Here is a 22,220-nt window from a genome sequence, read left to right as displayed (position 1 = left end):
TCAAAGAGGAAGGCAAATAGAGCGCTGCAACGAGCTATATTTGGAGTAGAAGGATGTTTTGAATACATGATATATACAATGTAATGTGACTAATTTTTTATTTTACTAAGCAATACTTCAATGTCTTTGTTTACTTCCCTCGTCAACTAATTTTTTAAGATGCTCGTTTCTAAAAGAGTGGAATATTTTATTTAATGTTTGTACCATGATTGCCTTAAGGCTGTGGATGTTGATTGTTTCTTTACATGAGACTTAATAAATTTAGTAAGCAAAGCGAATTCAAATTTGTTGGTTCATATTTTTGCAGTGACTTCTACTGAACGCGGATTTTTTTTTTTCTTTTCCGTTAGAATAATATTTGTTTATTCCGAAGTAAGCCGTTTGTGATGTGGCTGAAATGTCACGGAATCATTTGCTCCAACAGATATTTTACCCTTCAATTGTTTGTGCATTACATTGTAGCATGAAGTACCTGAGTGGGAGCTTGTTCTGACTTTCTTCCGAAAAGTACAAAATATGAATGACATGTGGTTTTCTAGTGGAAAGAAAAGAGGTTTGGATTAAATTTATTGATACAAAAAGCAATAATGTTTTGTTTACATTATGAAGAATGTGGAATTCTAGCATATTTTTTCATATCCTCAAAGAGAATCACTTCAAAGTGATTTGTTTTGTAAACAAAGCAAACAAATCCAAAATGATTTTCTATGAACGTTCAGGATTTTACTTACAGAATCATATTGAACTGCTATTCTCTTTCAATAGTTTTTCCGATGATTCTTTTTTGGAGTGAATGCAAAAAACGATCGCCTACATGGCGAAGTAGTATTGAAAACGAAAAATGCTAATACTGCTTTATTTTTAGTAAAAGCCTCAGTTCTAGAGAATACAATACCAGCTTCAATATAGAAGTGTATACTAAACCTTCTGTAATACGTTATTTTACAGCTTTTGAAATCCGTGCCCAAAGATCTGCTTAATTGGAAACACAAAATAGGAACAATATGTTTGAGGTACTTTTTCTGAGGATTATCAAATTATCTAGGTAAATTAAAAGATTACAAAATGAGCGAATTAAATGACGACTAAGTACATAACTTTTCAGTCAAAGTGAATATTTATTTCGTGCAACACATGTATTCCTAAAAAGCATGGAAATTCATTTTTTCCTTCTGTTTATTTGAAAAGTTCATATTTAAATATACATTTAATACTTTAATTTAAATGATTGATCTCCTACAAATAAATTCGATTGATTACAGAACTTTTGATCAATTGTAACTGCTACAAAAACAAGCAGTGTAATTTCATTGACTTCCATTAAATCACATCAAAAGGGCTGAAACATTTTAGGAAGTGAAAGACATGAACTCGTCATCAACTTAATGATCACTTCCGTACTTTCCAGCCTTTGGGTTTCTAGGATCATTGCGATACTCCGCAGCTACATAGAGTTAAAAAATTGTTCTATTTCTATTAAAAACGTACAATCCATCATAGCATCACGAAGCTTTACAGTACCATAGAATACGATGGCTCCTGTCAAGACATGTTAATAATAATTCAAATCGTTGAAAAATATACATACCCCCTAGAAAAAAAGGAAGCATAGGTTTTAAAATAGGAGTAGAATATCTTTTAAGGCCAAAGAACGACATTTCTCTGATTCCGATTTCTGTTTAAATGGAGATGGGAGTGGAGAGGTTAAGTTAAAGGCAATCACTGGGAGTCTCAATATTAGGATATGTCAACGATGTCGATTTCTAGTGTATTATTTTTTTAATTTTATTTTCTTTTAAAAGAATTCTAAAATAATAAAAAAAATTACTCTTTTTTGGTAGTAGCTTCAGTCTGATGGAACCAAATTTTGAAGTGCTAGTTAAATGGACATGCTAAATTAAAGTTCGAACTTACACAATTACATCCATAACACATATTAGCGTTTGTTTTTAAATTCGGGATTAGACTGATTGACTGAAGACAACCTTTCGCAGTTACAGTCGAGTCTCTTTTAACTACTTGAAAACAGTAAGAGAATTTTTTCTTTTTTCATCATATGACTTGTTGTTCGTTAGATAGCATGAAAATACAAAACTCTTTGAGTCAAACTCGCGTACTCTATGAAACATTTTGGTGAGTAGTCGGAAATCGACTGCCCTTTCATCAATTTGTAAATCAAGAGCTTCTGAAAAGGTAATTAAATAATATATTTATCTGTTATTTATATACTTTTACATTGAAGTTTAGTTATCTATTTATTAAATTAGTACATGTACATAAGATAGAAAGTAAAAATACGAGAATCCTTTGCTTAACGATTTTGAATAGACCAAAAATTCAACTGTCGACAAACGCGTAAACTTAATATGTTAAAAAAAGAAACGTGCCAAGGAAATTATCCTTCTAATTCTTTTGCAAGTCCTACACGAGATAAAAACATGGCTTCTCGCTTTTTCAAACACTCATCCCAAGCTTTTTCTAAAGAGCAGGAAGACCAAACCCCTTTGCATATTTGATGAAGAAAGGCAACAAAATTACAAACACTCCGAAGACGAGCGACACAATAAGTGCAAGAGGCATGTGATGTAGAATCAGGTCGAGAACGAAATTCGAATTGTCGTAAAGGCTGGGTACGGTTAAACCCACATAAAGAGCAAGGTTGTGACGATAGGAGGGAAGTAGAATGAAGCGGGTTGATGATCAAGGATGATTCTAATATAGCAGTGAACACAGATCGACGTGTTAGCCATGATAAACCTGAAGCATGATCTAACCGTAAAGTGGGTTCAATGTCTTCTTCTAAACAACGTTTAAAAAAGGAGAAGTCACGTAGATTTCTTGATATTAAAGGAATTGAGTTAGAAGAAGAACTAGGATTTTGCGATAGAGTGGATGATCTTGCAGTAGATGGTGTAACAGTGTTACGTGGAGGAGTGTTAGAATAATTTGCTGATGTTGAATATGCACTTCTTGATCTCGCAAACTTCATAGGATAATTAAAAAAGGCATGAAATTCAAGAAAACACGGATTCATATAATTCATGGCAGAGGCGGAAGGGTGAGTTGGGTGGGGATTATGAATAATAGATGACGAAGGGGAATCTGAAATAATTAAAGGGGATCTAGGAGGAGATGTACTGCTAGATCGAATCTGAGTAGAAAATCGAATTAACTGGTTTTGATTGTTATTTGTGCGATGACCGAGACTTGAAGCTGATCGACGTTCGTCGGAACCCTCGATAAAAGTTGGATTGGGAAATGTAGCTGGCCTTTCTCCTGATATATTCAAATGTTTATCACTTGAAATTTCTTTAGCATCTAAAGATTCACGAGCACTCGTTCCAGTTAGAATGTCAAGTCCACTAGTTGATGAAGCAAAACTACCAACAGATACATTATCGGCAACGAAAGAGGTGGTCCTTGAAAGTGGTGGATGCAAGGCATTATTTTGTTCGTGTGAGTCGGACATGGAATGCATGACATCCTTCAGTTCCGTCAGTTGATGCTGGGTGCTTGATAAAAGAGTTTCTGCATCCACAAGTTGCTTTTTCAATTGGTTAACACGCTTTTCAGACGCAACAGTCTCCTTCCTTGCATTTGCAACCATACGATTAGCTTCTTCAAATAACGAGCTAGTTAAATCTTCTAGTTCATTTTCCACACGGCTTTTCTCACTTTCTGCGTTACGGCATTTCGTTTCCGTAAGCTGAAGTTTCTCTTCAAGGTTATGAAACTTTACTAACTCCTCGTCAAAACTTTTTTTTGCTGAGAGTTTTGCTTCCAGCTCTCTAATCCTTTCTGACAATGCTTCGTTTCTATGTACCTCAGTAGCATATTTATCATCAAGAGCCGCCTGTCTCTCAATTGCTGCCACCAGCTTTTGAGATAATATTTCTTCTTGCGACATTAATTTACCGTTTACTTCTTTTTCATAAGGATGCTGGTTTGGTTTTACACGCACATTTGAGACATCAGGCATAAAAAATTATAATATAACTTAGTTTAGCGTTAAGTCAAACACAAAGAAATTCCTTTAACAGCTAACGTTAGTACTGACATATCATGTCAAGGTAATTTACGGCGTTCATACACTTGTATCATAAGACGCTTTGGTGTCAGTTACGAAGTTCATAAAGTGTGTTAAGGATACGATAGACTACGGTGAGTTTTCATTGTGAGCAGTATATAATTTTACGTAGGTAAGTTTACCCGCAAATTACTCTGAATATTTAAATAATGGTAGCAATGATAATAAAAAAGACTTGCATAGCTTACAACTGAACTAAGAAAGGTGGTTTATCTTGAGCTCAAACTTGATAATCTTGAGTTTATAAAAAAGGTGAATTATAGCAAATGATATAACTAAAGCCATGTAGTGATAAATAACGAAATATGCAGCGTAATGTTATGTAACTAACACTAGTGATTCATTAAATCGTATTAAAGAGTATTAAACAACATGTTTCAAACAATTATTAATTCGTTGAACAATTTAGCTATACCAATTGTTTACGTTGAAAATACTTCTTCATCAATAAGTTTTGGGGTTGACTATGATTTGGAAGTAATCGTCTAATAATCGCTTATGCTATATGAATAGGTGTTGCTGTCACACACTGGATTTTGACCAGGTTTCTTCGTGATAGCAGACTGCTTTGTCAAGATAAGGGTAATAAGTACATGTCTACTAGAAAAAGAAAGTTAAAAAAAGTATTACTCACCAATATGGTCCTCTCGACACAATTGATTATGCTAGCGCTTGTTAATTGCTATTATTCCATAGCAGTACCGCAAATCTATCGTTAATCCTTTGCAACACCACAAATTTGAGCATTACACAAGTCTCAATTAAAAAACATTTGTGCATCAGTTCTTGCTTAATAATTAGGCTTATTCATAATGGATGAAGAATTGCAAGCTATAAGACAAGCTCGTTTAGCACAACTTCAAGCTGAACATGGTTCTGCCCCTAGGTATGTTCTTAGTTTCGAAACTTGCATATAAACTTCAAAACTCTACGACTGAAAGTTATAATTTTTTATTAGAATTCACTTGAAGGATTATGTTGGTAAATGACGAGATTTAATGAATCATTTTAAAATTACACAAAGGAAATCCGATAGTGAATTTAGAAACTAATTTATTTATATACTCCATTTTTTTTACAAGAATTAACAAATCTAGTAATATTGCTTCAGGTCCATCAAGCAATCAGCAACAACAGGAGGTACAAGATGAAATGCGACAAAATCTAGTATGTTTATGATGTGTATGGTCCATATCCGACTAACAATTTCATAAGCTTTCTCAAATTTTGGAACACCCAGCAAGAGACAGACTTCGTCGTATAGCGTTGGTACGAAAAGATCGTGCTGAAGGTAAGTGTGATTTCATTTTCTGCGGCGGATAATAATTTAATATCTGTTTACGAATAATGTAAACATGTGTCTAATTTGTGTAGCTGTTGAAGAGCTCCTGTTACGTATGGCCAAAACGGGCCAGATATCTCATAAAATCTCAGAGCCCGAACTTATCGAATTGTTAGAAAAAATTTCTGGTGAGGTCTCCAAACGTAATGAAACAAAAATTGTGGTAAGTGCCTTACTAATTCCTTCTCTCCTTTTTTATTTCAAATTCATCTGAGGAGAGAAATATCAAAAAAAAACATCTGTTTATATTACATGGTCCAGAGTTTAACTGTTTAATTAGATCAATCGACGTGTTCAAGACGATGAGGATGACTGGGATCTTTAATTTAAAGGATAAAGACATAATAAATTTTGTTTTACTTTCAAATGGATCAAATTGAATTAGGGTTGCACGGATGCACGAATACAACATATTGGGTAGTCTAAATTTTTACAATTTTTAACTTCAATTACGATATTTAGGGGTAACACTTCATATTACATAAATATTTAAGGTGCTTTCTAAAACGGTAGGATTTGACTCAGACCCATGTCTTACAACCGAAAGACTAATCCTTATTGCTCAACAGTATGCTTATCGTAAAAGAAAAGGGGTAGATTAATTGATTAGATTAGCAACTCAACGATTACACGAACAGAAGGAGAATTGAACAACTCAAAGTGTACAAGTTTCAAAAAAGAAGGAAAGTAAGGTTCACTGCAAACACTCTTTTTCACGATTGTACAAATACCTGCTGTTTCAAGTAGGAAGGTAAGAAAGATAGACAATACACCTGAAATAAGGAGATAAACTCATTGGAAACGGACAGAATCCCCAAGTGTCAAATTTAAAACCTTGAGAACAGCAAAGGGGATAAAAGTCAAAAGTACAAACCATTGAAAAAAGGTTAACGCTATTCAAAGGCCACCGCAACACCCACACTAACGTCATATACAATAATAAACTTCGAACATTAGAAATAAGACTTTTAGGCGCTTTCAAAAGAAAGTGCTTTCAAGCAATGATACATCCGGTACCATGGGATTCATCAGCACCATCCTTTGTACCTCTTGGTTGCGCGGCAAGGGCAACGCGTGCAGCTTCCGTGAAAGCTTCATTTACGCCACGATTTAATTTAGCGCTGCATTCTAAATATCGTACAGCGTTGATTTTTTTTGCCGCTGCCAGTCCTTCCTCGTAATCAATAATTTTACTGTGATCAACTTGCTCCTCATCAGCTCCACGTAAATCACATTTTAGAGCAACAAGAACCAATTTAACACCAGGGCAATTACTAGAGACTTCCGGAAGCCATTTTGTGATTACATTTTCTAATGAGTCTCGTGAATCCACGGCAAAGCAGATCATAATAACATGTGTATCTGAATATGATAACGAACGCAGTTGATCATACTCTTCTTGACCAGCTGTATCCCATAGAGACAGTTCTATACTGTTTCCATCGACAAAGATATCATGAATGTAGTTTTCAAATCTATTTTTAGGTGTTAGATAACGGAAAAAGTTTTTAAGTACAAGAAGATAATCATGTAAAGAAGTGGTGAAAACCCTTAACAGGTCAAGCATAGTAAAAGCAATTTGACGTTTGGTCATGAGAAATTGTACGAGTGTGACTGTATGGAGAGCACACTCGGGCATTCTCGTTTTCCTCAGAAATGAAACAAATTTCCACAAATTAACCCGTTAGATAAAAGGTTTGCAAAAAAAGATGCTTCATATTGAGTTATACTTGATATTGCAGACGGTAACCTCATTTCCGCTCCGCCGTTTACAGCTTTGCACTATTAATGATACTTACATAGTAGGCTCGTATACCTGAGGGAAATAACCCTTAGTAAATACATTTAACAAACTGGTTTTACCAGCAGCACCTATAATTTACGGTTAGAATGCTTAGCTGCGAAAATCACGAAAGAAAAAACAAAATTTTCACCAAGATCCTTACCATCACCAAGAATTACGATTTTCCGATAAATAGGCTTCTTTTTACTTCCGAAACAGCTTGACATACTTTCAATGAGCTTCAATCAAGCTTTCTATGGGTTTTTCAATGGTTTCTGTATAATAAAGGATTAGAGGTGTTTGGTTTAGGTACGAATTTTGTACCATGAGCTAAAGCCTACGCAAGACCCCAGCTTACTGCTTAGCGAAGGACATACATGTCCTTGTGCGCTGTAGATTGGCTTCTACATTTCAGGTAACAATCAAATTTAGAATAATTAAGGCGATGCGAACCAGTTTATTAAAAGAGATACGGAAATACGTAATACAGAATGAACTTCGCAAGTAGGATTGTTTCATAATATATTTTGATGAGTAAAGCATTAATTCATTGATGAACAAAACCTTCGAAGGATAGTTTTACTAAAATATATTGGGGAAGTCTACTCTCAGTCTCAAAATGAAATACACGGTATATATAACGTGATTGCTAAATAGGAAGAAAATCAACAGCACCAGTTAGTGAAAGTTGACCAAGGGCTTGTCAATTTTGAGGCAACCCTTTCAATTGAAAGTTTAAAATTTAATTGAAAATCGTACTTTGATGAGTTTGAAAAAGGAGTCACACAATAGTACAACCAACTTTACCGTGGTTTGTTTCATGATAATAGTTTAATTTGCACAGCAACTGTTGGAATCATGAATTGAATAGCACCTTTAAAAGAAGAAAATTTTGTTTGACATTTGAATATGCTTTTAAACTTTTTGTGCCGCTTTATGGCTACTTTCCATTATGTCGTAAAGTGTTTTTGCCGAGTCATTCAGAGCATCTGTATAATGTTGAGTTAAAACAAGCCATTCGGCTACAAAAGAAAGCATCTGTAATTCCATCTGTTTTCTATGATAACCCAATTGGAATTGGAAAAACCATTCTTGAGAAGAATCGCAAATTTGAAACTCCTTCGCTACCTTTAACGTTGTTTCAAACGCCTCGCACAATTTGCTGTAAACCATCATACAGAATTTGAGCATTTGTTCAATTTGCTTTGCTAGTGACATAAATACCATCTTTACTGTGTTCGAGGTTGACACAGACGTTTTTTTCATAAGTGATTGATTTTTGTACAACCTTCTTTTTGCGCGCAATAATAGTCTACTACGTTCACTGATAAATACCATCTCTTGAGTTACATAATTATACATTTCTTCTGCGTAGCTTTTTGCATTTTTTGAAGATACGCTAATTTTCGTCAAATTAACTGTTACGTCCCCAAAGCTGGGATTATCATCACTCAAGCTTTTCATATAAGTCTTCCATTCCATTGGAGAATCAATTAGAAAACTGGACACCTGATTCTCCATTTTCTGTATTGTGAGGTTAAAATGTGAAGGGATCAATACACGTTTTCTCGTTTAGGTGCGCTGGTAACAACAAAAAAGTAACAAACAAAAGGAAAGTCAGCAAAACACATAATAAACCAACATGTAAAAAAGTGTTAGTGCAATTGCTTATGCCCTCAAATTTGTAATTGAGTGTTTATAAAGTTCATTTCCTTATGTGAATATTCGTATTATCAGTTATGACTCGTTGCTCTGCTTGCGACTTAAGTTTGCTACCATGCGTTTTTCTTACAACAATTCAGAGATTATTTTCATGATGATTGCTACCGGGTTGCATGAATTAACAACTTAGTTCAATTGTTTTGCTTTTACGATCAGTTTACCCTCTCTCATATTGCGGCGATAATCTGATATTTCAGAGAATTTTAGTTTTTCAAATTGCGAAAAAAAAAATTTTTCAACCAACTTGTATTTCATTGCTAGTGGTTTATTTCATTGATTGGTGAATGTGGTTTAAAGGGAAACTGAACGTTAATAGATCATTAAAAAAATTTCTGTAAGACCCCCTTTTCTTTATTTTTCCAAGGATTTTTAAAGTATTTGGACGCTTGAATGACTTTCTATTATATTAGAATTTTAAGACTCCAAGAAAAGCTCGAAGAATCCTTTAAATACGCTTTACGAGTGGTTTTTACGATAACTTCTGATCTGGGCGAAGTTTCATATCCGCAAGATGCAACCGTAAGGGTTGAAGCATTGGATAGACAACAATCTCACAGTCGTATCACAATTTCTAAGCAATGTGTTTCATGGATAGGGAATGGTCACGCGGCTGAAACGACTTTGTATTTTCCTGCTAGTCACCAGCAAATTCAATTGACGCTGCATTTAGAAAATCAGAATTCAATCGTTGATTCTATACACATAAATGCCGATACTGTATTACCAGTTTGGAGTGAAGCTTTTTCACCGAAATCTACTTTACCTAATATGGTATGGCGGTATATCCAAGGCCCAGAAAAAAAGTCACCAAACGATGGTCTCTGGTTTCTCGAACAGATGGGTAACAGTATTGCTAAGCACTTGTGGGATGCCGGCGTAGTTTTCTCAAAAAAGATTCTTTCTGATGATTGGCATTATAGCTTTTCCAATAGAAAAGACATCAATGTTTTAGAACTAGGCTCCGGATGTGGAATTGTTGGTATAAGTATTGCTAGCAAATATCCACGTGCTCTTGTGTCAATGACCGATACAGAAGATGCGATTGAATTTATGGAAAAAAATGTTGAAAAGAATAAGTCTGCAATGAGCAACAACATAACTTCTGATATTTTAGTATGGGGACATGACATTCCTCGAAAATTTCGGCGTCATTGGGATTATATTGTTATGTCAGATGTCATGTACAATGAATCTAGCTTTTCTGATTTGGAGGCAAGTCTTCAGGAATTGATGGATAAGAACACAAAGTTATATATTGCGTACAAAAAAAGACATGACAATGAAAAAACTTTTATGAGCAATATATTGGGATGGTTGGATCTTGTTTACGAAGAACGTGGTCCAATCACTATTTACATTTTACAGAAAAAATAAATTTACTTTGCATCATTTTCATTTTTCTCTTAGGATGCGTTGCTGAATCTGTCAACTTGCGAATCTCGTAACTTTTTTGTAGCAGCATGTTTATATTGAGATGTCTTTTCGGGTTCTTATACACAACGGTCTATAAAATTTGTAGCATCGCATAAAACCAATTTTGCATCTAAACTATCAGCGAACTTGGGAACCCATGTAAACTCTGCAAAGTACATTTTCTGTAAAATTGAATTTCGGCTTCCAGCTTTTTTGAATGGTGTTATGACGACTGGCGCGAATTTAATGATTTAGCATATTCTTTGATAAAAAAACAACTCAACATTATATAAAGCAGTTTCCTTTATTTATTCTGCTTTATTTACCCTGTTCTCTGTATGCCTTGAAACTGGCTCGGCTTACGTCATATAGCAGCGCATACCAAGTGTAATACCCATCAAGCATCACGCACCATCCATTCACCCAAACACATAGAAAAATACAATGCAGCCAAGGTTTCTTCTACACGGAGCGCTTTTGGCATTAGGAATACAGCTTTGTCTGTCAATTGGTAAGTGTTGAGTTGCTTTTCTACAGAAACAGCGGCTGACCCGGCATTGTCTAGGCAAGATTACAGGCCACATATCGTCTATTGAAGCGACTGCAGCTGATATACATGATGCGCCTAGTACAACTACGAAGTATGTTCAGCGAACCGTTTACGCCGGTAGAGAAAAGGGGAAAATAGGAGGACCAGCCGATTCTTGGCCTCAACGAAAGCTTGATGACTTTCTCCAAAATCATGGGGTAAAGTCACTGGACGTTCCTCCTATCGAGACTCCTTCACAGTTTTGGAGGAAGCCATTACAGTATGTATCAAAGGTAACCGACAAATGTAAATCTTTCTATGAGAAGGAGAAGAATCATGCTTCTCATAACGCACAAAAATTGGACGTTTGGATTTTCAATTCATGGACCAACTCCGAGCTTTCTCGATGGCTTATTAAGAATAAGTACGAAGTTCCAGAGCCTGGAACCCGAGAGCAGTTGTTGGAAACAGTTTTCCAAGCATCAATGGGCGATGCCATTTCCACCAATGATGAGTTGGAATCCTGGTCAAATAATCTACTCCTTTCTATGTTGGATCAGAAAAACATTACAGTACCAATTGGTGCATCACATGACGACCTAATCGTCTTGGCTAGACGTTATTACGATATTGAGGAAAGAAAATCGCAAGACAAAGTGACAAATATTACAGATAGCCAGCCTGCACCATATATGAAAGAAATTATTCACTTATGGTCAGACGGTAGACTTATTGATTTTTTGCGAGAGCGAAACATTCCTATTTCTGTTCTTTCACCTCGGGAAACTCTTTTGAAAGAAGCATACGCTAACCGCTTCACACCGCGTGTAATGATTGCCTCCAACGTACTAGATGGATGGTCGTCTGAGGACTTATTAGATTGGATTTGGAAGTACAATAAACGTGGTTCCATATTTTCCCATGTTGCTTACAACTCGCGTCATGAACTTATTCATGCTGCTAAATTATTTTATATGGATGTTGCTTCTGAATGGAGCTCTTCTGACATGGCATCGCTAAACGATTCTTTATACTCACATCCTTCTGTCTCCAAACAGTCTACCTGGACCGAAGAAGAACTCAAAGAGGAATTGGAGTCATTTGGCGAACTTGTCCCCGTTCCATTTTCATCTACCAAAGCTTTTGAACGATTACTTCCCCACCTGTATTACTATTTACGAGGTCCTGCCTTTTTGAACAGAATACATTATTGGCAAACATTCCTGGGTAACTCGCTTAAAAGGGCTTTTGTACTTTCGCAGTAAATACCATTTGTGTCGGTAATGTACCATTGAAAATTGACCACTCGAAGTTGGAGCCATGCCTTGTTCATTAACTGTATATTTCTAGTTTATTTTTTTTTGTTGCCATTTATTATAACAGATACTTAACTCAGATTTGCTTTTTTCTCATTTAGTACTAGTTTATTAAAAATAATAAAATGGGTAGTTTTACGGAACAGTTATAATAATCTCTACAAAGTTACTTAGTATGTAAGTTTTTTTTGCAGAATATTAATGAGGTTGAAGATTTCTCATGAAACAAAATCGAATATGATGAGACAAAAAATGTTTTAATATAAACCCTGATCAAAGTTTTTCGTCTTCTGTTGTTACATTGGGGTCGATAAGTTCGCCGTTCTTTACCTCTTCATCACGTTTTGTAGCTTCAATTTCCGAACGCAATTGCTTATATTCTGGGCTATCATTCCCCACTATAGTTAGCCATTTTTATAAATGTTTGATTCAATTTACCTATTTTTATCCCAAAGTGGTTTTGTAGAATAAAACTGAAAGATTAGTATTTTTATTATTTTGAGGGATTGAATTCTCAGCGCTATATTCAAGCTTGGTTTTTTAATTTTTGAATTATACTTACAGCAGATGCAACACCTAATGTGCAAGCAAACAATAAACCCATGGGACCGCCACGACTCCTTCCGCTCATCATGGTGCACTGTAGTCGGAGAGTCCGAATCATAAACTGGGAAATAGAAAGCCATATTGGAAATTATATAATAGCGACTACAATCATCATAGGATTTACTGAGGAAATAACAAAACATGTACACTCATTTGTGATTTAAACAGTTAATAATTCTTATTTACTTATAAGTTTTGCTAGTCAAAGATATGTAATTTTTTATGTACAACAAAAACCCCACATAAAATGGTCAACTTTAAGAAAAAAAATAACCAAAAAAGTTCACTTCGACGTCCAAAATTTAAAATATAAGTACATATGTATAAGATTTTAGCAACGCATACCATGAAAAAGAAAGGAATATTAAAAAAATGCGAACGCCGTTCAATTTTTTAGTATGCAAAAACCATAATTAGTATTTTTGACGGACCCAATTGAGGAGAGAAGTTGCAGATGTAACTGTAGATTTAGAGCGAATCGAGTCTTCGGCCTGCTGGAACTGCATTGTTTTAACAGGGTCAATAAGCCTAAATATTTGCTTAAGACGACTTCTCATAAGCGTCTCAGTCTCTGTTAACGGCGATGACAAGTTCTTTTTGTGTAAAAGTTGATGAATTAAATAATGCAGCCATAAAACGTTTGTAATGGGAAAAAACTGCGCCCATCTTCCTTTTGTCACTCTAGACATTAACCTATATATATCAAATTGGTAGTCATCTACACCGTTAAACAGATCGGGGTCGTTAAATTCATTGTAACTAATTATACCCTGAGAATACGATGCTCGGGCTAATGTAAAATCAATCAGCGTAACTTGAAGTATGTTGTCAAAATCATCAGCCTTATCTTGTGAGCCGGGAAAATCGACACTTTCAATGTCGTCAAGCGATATTTCATTTAAAAGAAACGAAACTTCCTCTTCACTCCGATCAGCTTTCCGAATAAGAATGTTTCCCCAATGTAAATCTCTATGCTCAAACTCATAACGAGTTTCAACTAAAGAAAGAATTTTTAATGTTTCATAAAAAACCGACCAGCACTCTCGCCAACTACGGAGCTCAAAATGTTCCAGATCTGTTCCTGAATGATCAAGACATAAAACACAATAAAGTTGCGTTGATGAATAGCTATCTGGTCGATCGTTCTCAGAACCATTTTGCATAAGATACCGATCCCATTCTTCTAATAAAAGTGAAGGATAAGTACCTTTAACGACAACTACTTGATGAAGGTTTGCAAAACCGTCGACTTTTATCCATTGGCTAATCTGTACTTCATTTAGGACATCAGCATATTGAGCTTGTCCGTCTTCTCCAAACGGGATAACTTTCCAAACAACGGGAACGTCATCAGCATTGCTGGCTTGGTATACTTCACTATAACTTGCTTCGCCAATTTTTTGGATCTCAAAAGTCTGAGACTTAACAAATTGACTGAATGGAAGAGCGTCTTCTTGCGCTACTATTTGGAGGAGCCGATGAAGTGGATCTAATTTGGAATTATTTGCGGGTTTTCCGGATAAAGCAACAGAAGATGACAAATTTACAACCTCTTTTTTACTGACTACCGACTTTGATGCATTATCCCGAGGAGAAGCCGGTATTATGACAGTAGGTACCAGGTTTTGATTTCGTTTCGCCAATAACTCATTTTCTTTGTATGAACCTTTTTTTAAGAGAATGTTCCAAGATAATAATGAATCTTTTTTCGGTTTAGAGTGAATATGCTCAAGGTCACTTCTTTCTTGGTTATTAAAATTTTCAATGTTCCGAGGTTTCAAAGCACAAGGCCGTTCATCTAAAGAAGCCCAAATTTCAATATCTTTATTAATATATCTACGGTTCTTTCCATAAGTTTTAACTTTTGAACGACTTTCCATATCTTTTCCTACATTTGTAAATATTGAGGTAGTAAGGTACGGAGGTGAGATGGAGAAGGCATGATGTCCGGGCTTAGTGATATGTTTAAAAAAGCATTCTGGACAAAATAAAAAATGCACAAAAAAACTTAATTACATTTTTCTTTAATTGCTTCTGTTAATTTAGCCAGCTTATCCTCCAATTGGGCAATTTTCCAGTCTCGGATTGCGAGTTCTTCCTCATATCGTTTCTCAAAACCTTCGAAACGTTTATTGAGATCGGCCAGATTGACTGCTGAAATATCTTTCTTATCTTTTGAAACATAAAAGGGTTCTTTCTCTTCAACTTTCTTACTTTCGGCAAGAGGAGCAGCTTTGGGTGCTTCGTCAGAAACTTCCAATTTCTTTTCCTCTGATGGTTCTTTCTTTACATCTTCTGAAAAGGTAACAGGGCTACTAGCTGGTTTCGGAAAAGATTTTTCAACAGGTGTTTTCTCACGCTTGGGCTGGGTTACAGTTTCTTCTTTCTGATGATTATCCTCATCACGTTTCTTCGATGGTTCTTCTACTTTTGATGCCGAAGGAGTAGTTGGTTTCACCTCCGGCTCTTTGGAAGGCTTTTGTTCTTCCGCCGATTCTTTCGGCTTGCTAACTGGCTGAGCTTCGGGCTTTGGTGTCTCAACCTTCTCTTCGTTATGTTTTTGTACCTGAGCACCAGCTGAGGGTACTGTAGCGGAAACAGCCTTTTCAACAGTACCTTTAGACTCATACAAAGTAGACATATCTAAAAGATCAGGCTGAGCATCTTTCCCACTGGCCCATTCTTCAGCTGTTAAGCTTGGTTTACCAGATGGGGCTGGAGGGTAAATATCGCTTTGGAAACTTTCAGATCGGCGAGGAACGATGAAACTTATAGGTTCAATGATAGAATCGTTCACGGACTTATAAGCACGCATAACTTCGTTTTCAGAAACATTAACTCCGCGTTTTGGCAAAAAGGCAATGCCTCGTTGGGGATCAACGGACTTGAATTCAGATAAATAATGGAAAACATCGTTTTCATATTCGTAATAGCGAATATTACCATCACCTTTACCTGCTAGATATATTACCTTTGTTCCATCATCCCAGAATGGCATAAGGATTCCCGAACCGGTGTCTAATGTGGTAAAACCACCTATCGGTTCAGACAGATTGGTAGGGTCCCATAAAGCGATTTGACGATCACTCATTTTACTGAAACCAGTTGTAGCAAAACGATCAAGGCTCCCGAGCCAAACGACACGGGGATTTTTAGCACCTGCATGACCATTTCCAACGGAGACTGGTTTATCAGTACGAGGGTCCCAGACGCGAACTTTCTTATCTCGAGAAGTTGTTACAAGTCTGGTACCATCAGCGTTGAACGACATAGACTGGCACATTACATCCATTTTCAGAGATACATGGGCTACACCCTTCTCACAATCCCACAACTTGATAGTATTGTCTGCACTAGAAGATGCCAAAACATTCGCTGCAGTGGGATGATATTGAACAAGACCAACTTTACTATACAAAAAAGTCAGTAACTAAAACCCTAATGCAATGTACGACATACCGGCTATGGCCCTTTAATTCAGCAATTGGATGAACATCTTCATAAGGCTCCATAACAGTATAATCTTCTGGTACTTTCCATATCATAATCTAATTCGTTAATACATAAATAAAGTCAAATAGCAGGATACCTTAGAATCATCACCGCCGGATGCTAATACTTGATCATGGAAGGGATTCCAATCAGTATCTAAAACAGCCGCAGTATGGCCCCGAAACAAATTAACTTGATCGGGAAGCTTTCCTCTTTCGTTTAAAGGGATAACTGCCAATGCACCTCCAGCTCCCGCATTCCAATTAACACTGAGGTAAAAGGGGTTCACACTCAATAGGTTAGAATCCCATGCATTATTGCTAAGCTATTGAAGACAATTAGTAAATTTCAAACCATTAAAGTATCGACCAACCTTTATGTTGTCGTAGCAAAGTTCTTTTTTGCAGGTTTGTCCAAAGATATGTCCTAACGTCAGTTAATAATTATTTACTCAAAAAGCATGCGTACTATATTTACTAGCTCTCACAAATCTTCCACTCATTTTTGAAAAAGAATAATTCCTTTATAAGATCGAATGAGAATTTGCTAATTGAGCTAACTTTATCCGGGGTGTCAGGTAATGAACAAAGTCGGGATCGGAATAGGAAGGAGGACGGATGAGAATGACAAGCACCTAAAGTTGTACTGGTCGTTGAAAATAACCAATATTATTGATAGTAGATATTAAAATATTTAAATTTTGGAAAAAGCAGTTCATTATGAGGAATTGTTTGAATTTTTATAAGGTGCCTTTATAGATTTTATTAAACTAGATATCACACTAAATTTGCAAAATATATACAAAATTTATATTATTAAAATGATCACTGTTTCAAATGTCTTTAATCATTTCAAGCGAAAGCTTTCAAAAGCAAATTATATAAAAAGTAATTGCGTCCAATAGTGTAATTTAGTCGATTCTCATAACTTTTTATGCTAATATGCCTTCAATATTCTCAAAGTATTTCAGATCTCTAAAAGTGTTTTCATTTAGGAAGAAGATTGAGCAAGTTTTTGGCGTTTTCGAGGCGAATCTTCCTTAAGCTTGGGTAGCTTTTTGACAATCTGTTTATACTCATCAAACTGATTTTCATAGGCGTTATGAATTTTTTCAATACGTTCGGACTTATCCAACTGTAGCAACACATCAAGATTTTGACGAAAAATCCTTTCCTTTATTCCTAGTCTAACAGATTTCCGCTCCAATAATGAAAGCTTTTTTAGTTTCGTTGTAAATGCTAATTCACAACAGCGTGAGAATTGACGCTAAAAAAAGACAATTAGTAAGTTGCATTGCATGGTAAATTTAGCAAATTACGAACCTGGGTTAACTTTGTTTCAGCTATTTTCGAGTTTATCCACTGCCTAGAAAGAGAGGGATGAAAGTCAGGTTCTGAAAATATTCCCATTGATAATAATCTTTTATAGTCGCAATGGTCTCTAAGGCTATCAAACGCTTCCGATGCATCCTCAACTGTGAAGTCTAAAATTTTAGGATTTTTCAAAAAGGTACTAACAATAGCATTGTACAATTGCGAACCGTGTCCTTGATGTTGAAAAGGGGGTAAAATCACGAATTGTGAGATACGAGCTCGAATACCATCGTGAATTAATTTGTCCCATTTATAATATTTGTATACAGTACAATAACCACGTAAGCAATAATCATCTTCAGTAGTCTCGTAACTTATTTTTGTTAATAAAACCTCGATAAAAAGGTAAAAGGAAAGTAGACGCGTAGAAAATAACAAACTTACAGTAAATATACCATCCATCTTGGATCATTAAGGTCAATAAAAGAGCCCCCTTCAATAAAAAATAAGGAAAATATTTGCAAATGCTGCATAATCTCACTAGCTTCAAGAACCGTTGCCTATTAATACATTACGATTATTAGCCAAAGAACATATAGGGATATTCAATAATTGAATACTTCTCCAATTGAAAGGTAATCGAACATACTTGTAAAATCTTGAATGTTTTTCCATTAAAGGAATAGTTATGAATACTATTTGCCGAATGAACGTCAAATGAGTTTCCTTCAACCTTAATGGAACGATCTTTTAGATAAGTGTTTAATGTTCCTTCAATATCAGTTGGTTCCACTCCTGAATCTGGTGCTAGGCGCTCTGAATATGAGATTTCCAGTTTTGGGACCATCAATGGGCATTCATAGGTTATCTAATAACTGTTACTATTTGCAATCAAATTTCATGACTAAAACTTGCTGATTTAATCTTACAGTGACATTTAGATCTTTATATCCATAAATAACCTCAGCATCTCCAAATATTGCATATGTATTGCTAGGATGGTATTGACAATCTTTTTCATGCTTTTCGTTTACTGACAGGTGTTAACACAAGGTAAAAACATTATAATTTAACATAGCATACCTTGTACAATTTCTATGCATTCATTGGCATTATGTACCCATTCATCAACAGCACTCATCACTGCATACGGAAAATTGAATACCTGACCCTATTTCAAGTCAAACAACAAAAAATACATGTGTCTAGTTGGAAGTAACAAACTACAAGGCGACGCAAAATTTCACGTGCTACACCTGTTATTATTAAAAAATATTTACTATTATATAGATTTCTAGCTCCAGTATTGCCAATTTTAGAACCTACAATTCTTTATAACTTTTCAGATTGCTCAGAACAATAACTACAAGTATAGATTTTCTGACACAACAATCCATTCTTCATCGATGACCCACGATGTTCAGGTATTAAATTTTTTTGATATCATTAAACTAAAATACGATTTGTATCGCAAACATGTAAAACAGTCATAACATCAGGATTTTTTAGTCATTAACCAAAAGAGGACATCATTGCTTGTTCAATAATATGCAGCTTTCTAAAGCGAAAATCCTTAAAGAGTCTTGAGATTGATTTCCTTAACCACCATAAATTCTTGAACGCCCAAACGACCGGCTTCCTTGCCAAAACCGCTCTGTTTGATGCCGCCAAAGGAAATAAATGGTTCGTCAACCATTTCGATATTGGCACCTACAAGACCCACCTCTAGTTCTTTGGCAACGTGGATCATTGTGGACAAGTTATTGGTAAAGACGTAACCGGCCAAGCCAACATCACTGTCGTTAGCCCATTCGATCACCTCTTCGGTGTCGTCGAACTTGAAGACAGAGGCGAGTGGGCCGAATGTTTCCTCGCTAGCAACCAACATGTCTTGAGTTACACCGGAGAGCACGGTTGGTTCAAAAAAATAACCTTTGCTTGAGGAAATCTCCTTTCCACCAACAGTGATTTTGGCACCCTTTGAAACAGCATCTTCAATGTGCTTGCTGACCTTTTTGCATCCATCTTGAGAAATCAAAGGGCCAACAGCAGAAGAAGAGTCAAATCCATCTCCTACTTTAATGGTCTTGACTTTTTCGGTAAGCTTGCTGACGAATTCGTCGTAAACATTCTTGTGAACGTAAACTCTGTTAGGGCAGACACAAACTTGACCACAAGAGTTAAACTTGATAGTGCAGAAAGATTCGACAGCCTGATCAATGGGGAAGTCAGGGAATACAATGAAAGGGGCATTACCTCCTAACTCCATTGAAACCTTCTTGATTGTGCTGGCACTTTGTCCCATAAGAATTTTACCGACATTAGTACTACCAGTGAAGGAAACCTTACGAACGATAGGGTTGGTAGTCAGTTCTTTACCATGAGCAGATGCATCAGAAGAAGTGATCACATTTAAGACACCGTCAGGGAAACCGGCCTCTTGCGCCAACCTGACTAAACCTAAGCAAACGTAGGGAGTGCGGAAAGCAGGCAAGAAAATAGCGGTACAACCAGCAGCCAAAGCGGCACCACCTTTACGAGCAATCATGGCGGCGGGGAAGTTCCAAGGAGTAATCAAGGCACTGACACCAACTGGCTGTTTGATGGAGATGAGAAAGTTTTGACTTTGTAAGCTGGAAGGAGCTACATCGCCAAAGGTACGAACGGCTTCAGCAGCATACCATTTAAGATATCCGCTACATGTGGTGACCTCCATCTCAGCTTGGCTCAAAGGCTTGCCGTTTTCTAAGGTAAGCATCTTGACCAAGTCGTCTTTGTTCTCCATAATAAGCTCTGCCCAGCGTTCCAATAACTGACTACGTTGGACATGAGTAAAATTTTTATAAGTTTTGAAGGCCTCGTTAGCGGCACTGATGGCTTTTTTTGTTTCCTCTACTGAGACATCGGCCACTTTACCGATTATTTCACCAGTAGCTGGGTTATCAACCTCAAAAGTTTTGTTGTTAGGAGAAGAAATCCATTTTCCTTGAACAAAAGATTGAGCATGAGACTTATCAAAGCCAAAGAGCTCAGGGCGTTTGAATTGAGGGGCCATTTTTGAAGAGTATTATACAAAAAAGTGGGAAGGAGTAAATGTTAAAAACTATATGAAACGAAGTTATCGATAGAAATGTTATTATTATTTATAATAATAACAAATAATAGCGTAAGCAGCAACAGATCTTTCGTGGAAAAAAGAAGAATGCAGGTTTTTTTAGTGTTTTCAAATTAAGCTGCAGATTTCTTTTTTTTAATGTAGTGTAAACATCGAGAGAAACGATGCATATTTATAATTTTTCAACAAGACATTTAATGATCAAACCATAACGTATGCATCTTGGTTTTCCGTACTAGATTTACGTCTCAACATCATGTTCTTGGTGTATGCAAACATTTCCCCTGGAAAAAAAGAAAGGCGTATTGAATTTGCGTAAATATCGGCAGACTAACTTATAAATCATAGTGTCTGGTTTGTTAGCTTACGGCTCCCGTCTTCTTCAATGATGTATATAGCGAACTTGGTGGAATTGCATTTTTTACATCATATAATTGAGTGCCACCATATGTGAATATGTACCGACTTTACTATACTGAATGGCAGTAATATAAGCTACAGCTACTGTGAATGAGTATGAAAAGAACAGTGGGTAAAATCGCTTCGCTTTTCATATTAAAAAATGTATTTTGTATTAATGCGGTTTCTTTTTTTTTTTTTTTTTTTTTTTTTTTTTTTTTAGCGACATAATTGGAGTGAAATAAATAACTAAAATAGTATTGAAACTTTTATCAAAAAATAAAATTAAACATTTGTGGTATCCGTGCTTAATTTTTCCTTGCTTTTCTAACGATTATTAAAGTTATCAGTATAGTAAGTTACATATTTAATTTAATTTTAATTAATTTATTTACCATCAATTTTTTTCGTATTTTTTCCATATATTTTATTTCATATTTAATTTTAAAAATTCATTTATTCATATGGTGTCCAACTTTTATTTTAAAGTTGACAATTATCATATAGTACCCAAAAAAAAATAAAAAACTCAATTGGTATATGCTGCATGGATCTTATACAGTGCATTCACCGTTTGTTTACATAGTTTTAAAATTTTGTAATCGCAATGTTTCCATTTTTTACTGCTTTACGAATACACAATGGCTTTTTTTTCAGTGCAGCAATGGAAGAAGCATGTCCGATTGATATGGGCACGTAATTTTTGGAAGAATATGAAAGAATCGATAATTTCTTTAAAATTTCTTTATTACTGATCGGCGCTTAAAGTAATACTATACAATTTACCATGCAAATAACATTAATCTGTAGTATCGAATAAAAAACAAGTAAATGATTAAAAATCCCATAACATGAAAATGCTTACAAAATTAACATTGAATAAATCTTTGTAATGTTTTATCACTTTTGAAGAATGAAGATCGACAATATATACTCGTTATTTTTGGTGATATCTTATTTTATCAATTAAAAATTTGACAAAAAAAAATAAAATAAAATTGGACATGCGCAACAATTGAAAAAAGCTCAAACCTGATTTATTTTGCTATTTCTCATCCTGCCATTAAATTTTCATTGTCATACAAAGCTATATCGGCTTTATG

General features: G+C 35.5%; 12 protein-coding genes and 12 long non-coding RNA genes across 24 annotated transcripts, besides 1 other annotated feature; 11 read left to right on the top strand and 13 right to left on the bottom strand.

Annotated features, from left to right (window-relative positions):
* Positions 1-39: 39 nt before the first annotated feature.
* SPOM_SPNCRNA.708 lies at positions 40-2,115 on the top strand. The gene has a single exon (NR_151077.1). It is a non-coding gene; the product is annotated as a non-coding RNA (long non-coding RNA).
* Positions 207-543, bottom strand: SPOM_SPNCRNA.2458. Its single transcript, NR_191826.1, has one exon. It is a non-coding gene; the product is annotated as a non-coding RNA (long non-coding RNA).
* Positions 1,233-1,711, bottom strand: atp18 (F0-ATPase subunit J). The gene is made up of 3 exons (NM_001018579.3): positions 1,589-1,711; positions 1,489-1,539; positions 1,233-1,444 (listed from the first exon to the last, which is right to left on the bottom strand). The coding sequence occupies exons 1-3, from the start codon at positions 1,656-1,658 to the stop codon at positions 1,383-1,385; spliced, it is 183 nt and encodes a 60-aa protein (NP_593183.1). The 5' UTR covers positions 1,659-1,711; the 3' UTR covers positions 1,233-1,382.
* A 70-nt stretch (positions 2,116-2,185) lies between the features above and the next one.
* Positions 2,186-4,064, bottom strand: sec2 (guanyl-nucleotide exchange factor Sec2). Its single transcript, NM_001018578.3, has one exon. The coding sequence runs from the start codon at positions 3,977-3,979 to the stop codon at positions 2,396-2,398; it is 1,584 nt and encodes a 527-aa protein (NP_593182.1). The 5' UTR covers positions 3,980-4,064; the 3' UTR covers positions 2,186-2,395.
* SPOM_SPNCRNA.2457 lies at positions 2,525-3,465 on the top strand. Its single transcript, NR_191825.1, has one exon. It is a non-coding gene; the product is annotated as a non-coding RNA (long non-coding RNA).
* Positions 3,642-3,859, top strand: SPOM_SPNCRNA.2456. Its single transcript, NR_191824.1, has one exon. It is a non-coding gene; the product is annotated as a non-coding RNA (long non-coding RNA).
* A 49-nt stretch (positions 4,065-4,113) lies between the features above and the next one.
* Positions 4,114-4,452: an LONG TERMINAL REPEAT.
* Positions 4,453-4,540: 88 nt separating this feature from the next.
* On the bottom strand, positions 4,541-5,054 carry SPOM_SPNCRNA.2455. Its single transcript, NR_191823.1, has one exon. It is a non-coding gene; the product is annotated as a non-coding RNA (long non-coding RNA).
* On the top strand, positions 4,805-6,994 carry SPOM_SPAC23C4.09C (chaperonin-containing T-complex associated protein). The gene is made up of 5 exons (NM_001018577.3): positions 4,805-4,973; positions 5,185-5,254; positions 5,303-5,378; positions 5,462-5,592; positions 5,710-6,994. The coding sequence occupies exons 1-5, from the start codon at positions 4,900-4,902 to the stop codon at positions 5,752-5,754; spliced, it is 396 nt and encodes a 131-aa protein (NP_593181.1). The 5' UTR covers positions 4,805-4,899; the 3' UTR covers positions 5,755-6,994.
* Positions 5,167-5,867, bottom strand: SPOM_SPNCRNA.2454. The gene has a single exon (NR_191822.1). It is a non-coding gene; the product is annotated as a non-coding RNA (long non-coding RNA).
* Positions 5,891-7,525, bottom strand: rho3 (Rho family GTPase Rho3). The gene is made up of 3 exons (NM_001018576.3): positions 7,376-7,525; positions 7,229-7,301; positions 5,891-6,904 (listed from the first exon to the last, which is right to left on the bottom strand). Exons 1-3 carry the CDS (start codon positions 7,437-7,439, stop codon positions 6,424-6,426), a joined length of 618 nt encoding a protein of 205 aa, NP_001018193.1. The 5' UTR covers positions 7,440-7,525; the 3' UTR covers positions 5,891-6,423.
* A 253-nt stretch (positions 7,526-7,778) lies between these two features.
* tht2 (karyogamy protein Tht2) lies at positions 7,779-8,758 on the bottom strand. Its single transcript, NM_001018575.3, has one exon. The coding sequence runs from the start codon at positions 8,731-8,733 to the stop codon at positions 8,128-8,130; it is 606 nt and encodes a 201-aa protein (NP_593179.1). The 5' UTR covers positions 8,734-8,758; the 3' UTR covers positions 7,779-8,127.
* Positions 8,759-9,171: 413 nt separating this feature from the next.
* Positions 9,172-10,459, top strand: efm6 (methyltransferase). The gene has a single exon (NM_001018574.3). The coding sequence runs from the start codon at positions 9,325-9,327 to the stop codon at positions 10,306-10,308; it is 984 nt and encodes a 327-aa protein (NP_593178.1). The 5' UTR covers positions 9,172-9,324; the 3' UTR covers positions 10,309-10,459.
* A 305-nt stretch (positions 10,460-10,764) lies between these two features.
* Positions 10,765-12,335, top strand: les1 (nuclear bridge Ish domain protein Les1). Its single transcript, NM_001018573.3, has 2 exons — positions 10,765-10,858; positions 10,913-12,335. Exons 1-2 carry the CDS (start codon positions 10,792-10,794, stop codon positions 12,139-12,141), a joined length of 1,296 nt encoding a protein of 431 aa, NP_593177.1. The 5' UTR covers positions 10,765-10,791; the 3' UTR covers positions 12,142-12,335.
* On the bottom strand, positions 11,379-11,642 carry SPOM_SPNCRNA.2453. The gene has a single exon (NR_191821.1). It is a non-coding gene; the product is annotated as a non-coding RNA (long non-coding RNA).
* A 130-nt stretch (positions 12,336-12,465) lies between the features above and the next one.
* Positions 12,466-12,941, bottom strand: SPOM_SPAC23C4.04C (uncharacterized protein; the record flags this gene model as incomplete). The annotated part of the gene is made up of 2 exons (NM_001355999.1): positions 12,466-12,577; positions 12,631-12,941. The coding sequence occupies 2 exons, from the start codon at positions 12,939-12,941 to the stop codon at positions 12,466-12,468; spliced, it is 423 nt and encodes a 140-aa protein (NP_001343030.1).
* On the top strand, positions 12,466-12,948 carry SPOM_SPNCRNA.2452. The gene has a single exon (NR_191820.1). It is a non-coding gene; the product is annotated as a non-coding RNA (long non-coding RNA).
* Positions 12,949-12,981: 33 nt separating this feature from the next.
* hrk1 (haspin-like kinase Hrk1) lies at positions 12,982-14,678 on the bottom strand (the record flags this gene model as incomplete). Its single annotated transcript, NM_001018572.2, has 1 exon — positions 12,982-14,678. The coding sequence occupies one exon, from the start codon at positions 14,676-14,678 to the stop codon at positions 13,212-13,214; it is 1,467 nt and encodes a 488-aa protein (NP_593176.1). The 3' UTR covers positions 12,982-13,211.
* Positions 14,679-14,806: 128 nt separating this feature from the next.
* On the bottom strand, positions 14,807-16,869 carry crn1 (coronin Crn1; the record flags this gene model as incomplete). Its single annotated transcript, NM_001018571.3, has 5 exons — positions 16,759-16,869; positions 16,664-16,716; positions 16,388-16,615; positions 16,258-16,346; positions 14,807-16,208 (listed from the first exon to the last, which is right to left on the bottom strand). Exons 1-5 carry the CDS (start codon positions 16,790-16,792, stop codon positions 14,807-14,809), a joined length of 1,806 nt encoding a protein of 601 aa, NP_593175.1. The 5' UTR covers positions 16,793-16,869.
* Positions 15,956-17,070, top strand: SPOM_SPNCRNA.707. The gene has a single exon (NR_151076.1). It is a non-coding gene; the product is annotated as a non-coding RNA (long non-coding RNA).
* hat1 (histone acetyltransferase Hat1) lies at positions 17,033-18,754 on the bottom strand. Its single transcript, NM_001018570.3, has 6 exons — positions 18,687-18,754; positions 18,533-18,636; positions 18,253-18,471; positions 18,048-18,163; positions 17,613-17,976; positions 17,033-17,556 (listed from the first exon to the last, which is right to left on the bottom strand). The coding sequence occupies exons 1-6, from the start codon at positions 18,742-18,744 to the stop codon at positions 17,281-17,283; spliced, it is 1,137 nt and encodes a 378-aa protein (NP_593173.2). The 5' UTR covers positions 18,745-18,754; the 3' UTR covers positions 17,033-17,280.
* SPOM_SPNCRNA.2451 lies at positions 17,691-17,907 on the top strand. Its single transcript, NR_191819.1, has one exon. It is a non-coding gene; the product is annotated as a non-coding RNA (long non-coding RNA).
* Positions 18,315-20,735, top strand: SPOM_SPNCRNA.706. Its single transcript, NR_151075.1, has one exon. It is a non-coding gene; the product is annotated as a non-coding RNA (long non-coding RNA).
* On the bottom strand, positions 18,981-20,982 carry ssd2 (succinate-semialdehyde dehydrogenase). Its single transcript, NM_001018569.3, has one exon. The coding sequence runs from the start codon at positions 20,656-20,658 to the stop codon at positions 19,177-19,179; it is 1,482 nt and encodes a 493-aa protein (NP_593172.1). The 5' UTR covers positions 20,659-20,982; the 3' UTR covers positions 18,981-19,176.
* SPOM_SPNCRNA.2450 lies at positions 20,852-21,249 on the top strand. Its single transcript, NR_191818.1, has one exon. It is a non-coding gene; the product is annotated as a non-coding RNA (long non-coding RNA).
* The last annotated feature ends 971 nt before the right edge of the window (positions 21,250-22,220 follow it).

This window comes from Schizosaccharomyces pombe, assembly GCF_000002945.2.
Source record: "Schizosaccharomyces pombe strain 972h- genome assembly, chromosome: I".
NCBI lineage: Eukaryota > Fungi > Ascomycota > Schizosaccharomycetes > Schizosaccharomycetales > Schizosaccharomycetaceae > Schizosaccharomyces > Schizosaccharomyces pombe.
The sequence above is the reverse complement of the archived record's forward strand: the minus strand, read 5'-3'. Positions and strand labels throughout refer to the sequence as shown.

What these genes read in the sequence shown, in the direction of transcription:
- rho3 (NM_001018576.3), bottom strand. Translation starts at nt 7,439, where the DNA reads ATGTCAAGCTGTTTCGGAAGTAAAAAGAAGCCTATTTATCGGAAAATC. An exon ending in AATCGTAATTCTTGGTGATG is followed by an intron (nt 7,302 to 7,375) that starts GTAAGGATCTTG and finishes CGTAAATTATAG; the next exon opens with GTGCTGCTGGTAAAACCAGT. An exon ending in CAGGTATACGAGCCTACTAT is followed by an intron (nt 6,905 to 7,228) that starts GTAAGTATCATT and finishes ACCTAAAAATAG; the next exon opens with ATTTGAAAACTACATTCATG.
- hat1 (NM_001018570.3), bottom strand. Translation starts at nt 18,744, where the DNA reads ATGAGTGCTGTTGATGAATGGGTACATAATGCCAATGAATGCATAGAA. An exon ending in ATGCATAGAAATTGTACAAG is followed by an intron (nt 18,637 to 18,686) that starts GTATGCTATGTT and finishes AACACCTGTCAG; the next exon opens with TAAACGAAAAGCATGAAAAA. An exon ending in ATAAAGATCTAAATGTCACT is followed by an intron (nt 18,472 to 18,532) that starts GTAAGATTAAAT and finishes AACAGTTATTAG; the next exon opens with ATAACCTATGAATGCCCATT.
- sec2 (NM_001018578.3), bottom strand. Translation starts at nt 3,979, where the DNA reads ATGCCTGATGTCTCAAATGTGCGTGTAAAACCAAACCAGCATCCTTAT.
- les1 (NM_001018573.3), top strand. Translation starts at nt 10,792, where the DNA reads ATGCAGCCAAGGTTTCTTCTACACGGAGCGCTTTTGGCATTAGGAATA. An exon ending in ACAGCTTTGTCTGTCAATTG is followed by an intron (nt 10,859 to 10,912) that starts GTAAGTGTTGAG and finishes GGCATTGTCTAG; the next exon opens with GCAAGATTACAGGCCACATA.
- atp18 (NM_001018579.3), bottom strand. Translation starts at nt 1,658, where the DNA reads ATGTCGTTCTTTGGCCTTAAAAGATATTCTACTCCTATTTTAAAACCT. An exon ending in GCTTCCTTTTTTTCTAGGGG is followed by an intron (nt 1,540 to 1,588) that starts GTATGTATATTT and finishes ATGTCTTGACAG; the next exon opens with GAGCCATCGTATTCTATGGT. An exon ending in TCGTGATGCTATGATGGATT is followed by an intron (nt 1,445 to 1,488) that starts GTACGTTTTTAA and finishes AACTCTATGTAG; the next exon opens with CTGCGGAGTATCGCAATGAT.
- efm6 (NM_001018574.3), top strand. Translation starts at nt 9,325, where the DNA reads ATGACTTTCTATTATATTAGAATTTTAAGACTCCAAGAAAAGCTCGAA.
- ssd2 (NM_001018569.3), bottom strand. Translation starts at nt 20,658, where the DNA reads ATGGCCCCTCAATTCAAACGCCCTGAGCTCTTTGGCTTTGATAAGTCT.
- tht2 (NM_001018575.3), bottom strand. Translation starts at nt 8,733, where the DNA reads ATGGAGAATCAGGTGTCCAGTTTTCTAATTGATTCTCCAATGGAATGG.
- SPOM_SPAC23C4.09C (NM_001018577.3), top strand. Translation starts at nt 4,900, where the DNA reads ATGGATGAAGAATTGCAAGCTATAAGACAAGCTCGTTTAGCACAACTT. An exon ending in GAACATGGTTCTGCCCCTAG is followed by an intron (nt 4,974 to 5,184) that starts GTATGTTCTTAG and finishes TAACAAATCTAG; the next exon opens with TAATATTGCTTCAGGTCCAT. An exon ending in ACGAAAAGATCGTGCTGAAG is followed by an intron (nt 5,379 to 5,461) that starts GTAAGTGTGATT and finishes TAATTTGTGTAG; the next exon opens with CTGTTGAAGAGCTCCTGTTA.